The sequence below is a fragment of a genome, unplaced genomic scaffold, assembly GCF_019419815.1.
Source record: "Pyrus x bretschneideri cultivar Hongxiangsu unplaced genomic scaffold, Pyrus_bretschneideri_v1 Contig22, whole genome shotgun sequence".
NCBI lineage: Eukaryota > Viridiplantae > Streptophyta > Magnoliopsida > Rosales > Rosaceae > Pyrus > Pyrus x bretschneideri.
Window position 1 is genome coordinate 1,420,777 of NW_025999524.1, and position 3,946 is coordinate 1,424,722.

At 35.1% G+C, this 3,946-nt stretch overlaps 1 protein-coding gene across 1 annotated transcript; it reads right to left on the reverse strand.

Moving 5' to 3' along the window:
- Positions 1 to 741: 741 nt before the first annotated feature.
- Positions 742 to 3,598, reverse strand: LOC103950934 (protein RICE SALT SENSITIVE 3-like). Its single transcript, XM_048585274.1, has 7 exons — positions 3,018 to 3,598; positions 2,839 to 2,889; positions 2,472 to 2,669; positions 2,188 to 2,293; positions 1,967 to 2,008; positions 1,802 to 1,858; positions 742 to 1,559 (listed from the first exon to the last, which is right to left on the reverse strand). Exons 1-7 carry the CDS (start codon positions 3,152 to 3,154, stop codon positions 987 to 989), a joined length of 1,164 nt encoding a protein of 387 aa, XP_048441231.1. The 5' UTR covers positions 3,155 to 3,598; the 3' UTR covers positions 742 to 986.
- Positions 3,599 to 3,946: the final 348 nt, after the last annotated feature.

Below are 3,946 nucleotides of genomic sequence, written 5' to 3' on the forward strand. Positions count from 1 at the left end.
GAGTGCAATGGTGAATGTGTAATTGTTCTCCATTAAGGATCTAAACCTCGAGTGCAATGGTGAATGTGTAACTATTCTCCATTAAGGATCTAAACCAATTAAATACAAGTAACTACAATTAATACCATAATCATATATAGAATTATTCTATGGAAACAATCAGTTTTGAGGAATTCATCATTCCAAGTTAGAGTCAATCTTCTACTCTTTGCAATCTTGTGTTCAGTTATCAATAGGACGAACTTTTCAGTATAAACGATAGCTAGTGAGAGGAGAGACCAAAACATACATTTATACAATAGTTGACAGTTTCCTCCTATTAAGGAAACTGTCATCCACTATGTGAGTGATTTAAAATCACTCTTCAAGAGTTCTTTTAATTTCCTAATATATGTCTAATTATAGTTCTTATTTAATAACACAAATAAAATGATGTGGCAAACCCACGTGACATAATCTTACATAATATTCTTAATCAACTGAGTTATAAGTACAAAATTACTATTTTGCCCTCCTTATGGCAATATTATGTAGGGAGTTTTAACGAAAAGCCCACGGTACTGTTCACTTTAACGAAAAACCACATTTTTACACTAAAAAGTCAAACCTGGTACTATTCACTTTACCTTTTATTTTATCCTTATCGTTAAAACTCAAAGTTTTCAAGCCATTTTCATTAGTTTTCCTTATTATGTAATCAAAAATGAGGGCAAAATTGAAAAAAATGGGGAAAAAAAGTTGACAAGGGCTCCTCTTAATAGAATAGATAAGTCAAAACAGTTATCTCAGCTATACTGTCCAATTTTGTTTTCATCATAAATATGCATCCTCTTGCCGTTTGCAGTTGTCCTATTTTCTGCAAGCCCTTGACTCGTCCACAAACGAAGTAATTAAAAAAGTGCATTATTTATAAGAGCAAGAACACCCTTCACATTATGGGTACTAATATAGGATTATAAATAAGAGAGCTCGCTAATTATACAATGTTAGAAATAATGTTGATGGGCATAAGCAGACATAGAAGTGTTGGTTTCACCGACGTTGTTTTGATCATCGGACGGCCTATATTCTTCGTTACGATCATGATCATCATTGTCACTAGTCTCCTCCTTGGCCACTTTCTGGTCTGTCATTGCCATAAAATCCACATGTCCATGACCATGAGATAATAAAAACTGGGATTGATCATGCGGCTGAGGATTATGATCGTGATTCGTCGGCACGACCGACGGAAGCTTCGAGAGGAGGGCTTCAAGGCTGCTCATGGAGGGGGTTATGTTTTTCAATGGAACCACTTGATTAGGGTTGAGATATTGGTGATGATCATACATGAAGTCATGAGTTGGAGGTGGTGCAAGAGGGTTTATCCCTGCTTGAAGATGCCATGCATGATGATGGTGATCTGGGGTAAGACCATATGTATAGCCATGATGATGATGAGGATCAGGCTTGAAGGGGAAGGGTGGAGATGATGGGTGTGGGAGAAGCACTCCGGGGATGCTTTCGATGTAGCCGAACTTCTTTCTTAGTAGAACTACATAGCTCAAGTCTTCAATCACCTGCAAGATTTACAAACATTCATTAGTATCTTGCAGCCATCAAAGATGTATAGTTAAAGTTTGTCCGATGTCGTTTCGAATCAAAAGACAAATATTCATTAGTATATTTTGCCGTCATCTCTGATGTACAATTACTTTAGTTTTTGAGAGAGGGAATATCGTTCCCTATCAAAAGCAAACATTCAATAGTTCTTGAGAGAGAGAGAGAGAGAGAGAGAGAGAGAGAGAGAGTCTAGTCTCACCTTGTGAACAGCTCCTAACTGAATAACACCTTCTCTAACTGCTATCAGGGCTATGGTCTGCAAGATATATTTGACAAAAGAAAATCATCAAATTAGAACCAAATTTTCTGATTTTTTTTTTTGGAATTTTTGTGGTCTGGGGTTTAATAATGCTTAATTAAGTACCTTTATGCCAGACTGGAACTGGGCTTCCCATGTTCTAGGGTGCTGAGTCAAAAAAAGTAAAATTTTAGACTATATTATTGAAATAAAACGAGGGTCGAGGGTGTACATACATAATAATTGTGCCTGTAATTAGTTTATGCTGCATGAAATAACAAACTTAAGTATATATAGAAGCATTGATAGATCAGGAGTAATTACACCAATAAGGTTAGTGTATATACCGTGTCTGCTGAGTTGTGCCATGTTGATAAGAAGTTGATTTCTTGATCATTTGGTTCTTTGTGTATCCACTTATGACTATGATCTACCGCCACTTTCCCTATCAACCTACATAACAACAATCAATAACTACATATAAATGTTCTTTCGGATTAATTAGTGGTTTTAGAGCTCCGTGATCAAGTACACTCAGAGAAAAACAAAGTTAAAAGTAGTTCAATTTGGTAATTAATTAACTAATTAATCAAACTTGATACATATGTTTCATCATAACTAGGTTAATTACCCTTCTCCATAGTTGTAGATCTCATGGGACATCTTGAAGAAAAGCTCAGGTTGCAGGCCATTGTATTGTTGAAATTGATCACATGAGTTGCCATACATTGATGAAGGTCCTGCAGGGCACTGATCAGAACTGGAGTTGATCTCATGAGCTGCTGAGGAGGCACCAAAGTTGCAGAATCCATCTTCCCAAACCAATATCCTGCATGTACACACACACACACACACACACACAGATATATATATATAGTTATTCACACACAAGTATTATATATATAATTGGATGCATACACAACCTAGCTATGAATCTATTTTATACTATGAAAACTGGATTAAACTAACTAAAACATTGATTAAATTAATATATATACCAGTTCCTTCTGTTTCCTCTTGACCTATCATAAGTTCCATGACCTTCCCATCTGTTATAAAACCAAAATTATTAATGAAAATATTAATTTCAATAGACTAACTTTGTGGGAACTGAACTAAAAAAAAGCTTTTTTCTGTAATTATTTTGGAAACTTTTTCAATTTTTGCCTCTGCTTACTTGGGTGGTGGGTAGTTTCTAGGAAGGATCCTCCAGAAGACTGCATAAATCCACTGAGAGTTTTCATGAATGCACAAGCTTCTCAGGGTGTGTTGAAGCAGATGAGTTACAGCTAAGGGGTTCAGATGTTCTTCCATATTTCTCTCAAATGTTTTCCTTAATTACCTTCTTCTCTTCTTCCTTTTCCTCTCCCCTTCCAATCTTTACCTATCCTCAAGAGAAGCAAAACCCCCACATCCTATCACCCATTTTATAATATAGTCTCTCTCTCCCTCTCTCTCTCACTAGTGTGGAAGACTGAAGTAGTGAAATAAATTTTTCTTTGATTACTTTTACCAAAACGTTTCCCTGAGGCCCCACCTTGTATGTCTTCCCGGTTCCCAACAGTCTTGATTTCAATCCCTTGATTCAAAAACTACTATCCCATCTTATGAGTAGTATTGCTTATTACTTCGTTCCAATTATGATGAATTATCAGAGAAACGACCAAACCTTATTATTCTCATCAGACTACATCATGAGTAGTAGTATTTAGTAGTTCCTACAACCCCCTATGCATTATCATCGATCTGACTTCTGACACACTTATTGACTACGTATTACCACTCGATCATTTGCAGTCCCACGATGCATGAAGCTTTCTCAGAGCACTTTCAGTGTTGCTAGGCTCCCCTGGGTTAGAGGCAACCAATCTCCTAAAATGAACAGTAATTATTTCTAATGAACAGTAAGTGCTCAAGTGTATTTTCACATCTAAACTGAATAGCCAAGACAATTCGTAATAAAATATTAGTATTTTTATTTTATAAAATAATAAAAAATAATTTTATTTTCATTATAAAACAATTTATTGTATTTCTAATTAATTTTCTATAATTTATAGTATTTTTAATTAATTTATATTAGTATTTTATAATTTTTATTAGTGG

What these genes read in the sequence shown, in the direction of transcription:
- LOC103950934 (XM_048585274.1), bottom strand. Translation starts at nt 3,154, where the DNA reads ATGGAAGAACATCTGAACCCCTTAGCTGTAACTCATCTGCTTCAACAC. An exon ending in AGAAACTACCCACCACCCAA is followed by an intron (nt 2,890 to 3,017) that starts GTAAGCAGAGGC and finishes GTTTTATAACAG; the next exon opens with ATGGGAAGGTCATGGAACTT. An exon ending in AGTTCCAGTCTGGCATAAAG is followed by an intron (nt 1,859 to 1,966) that starts GTACTTAATTAA and finishes TATATCTTGCAG; the next exon opens with ACCATAGCCCTGATAGCAGT.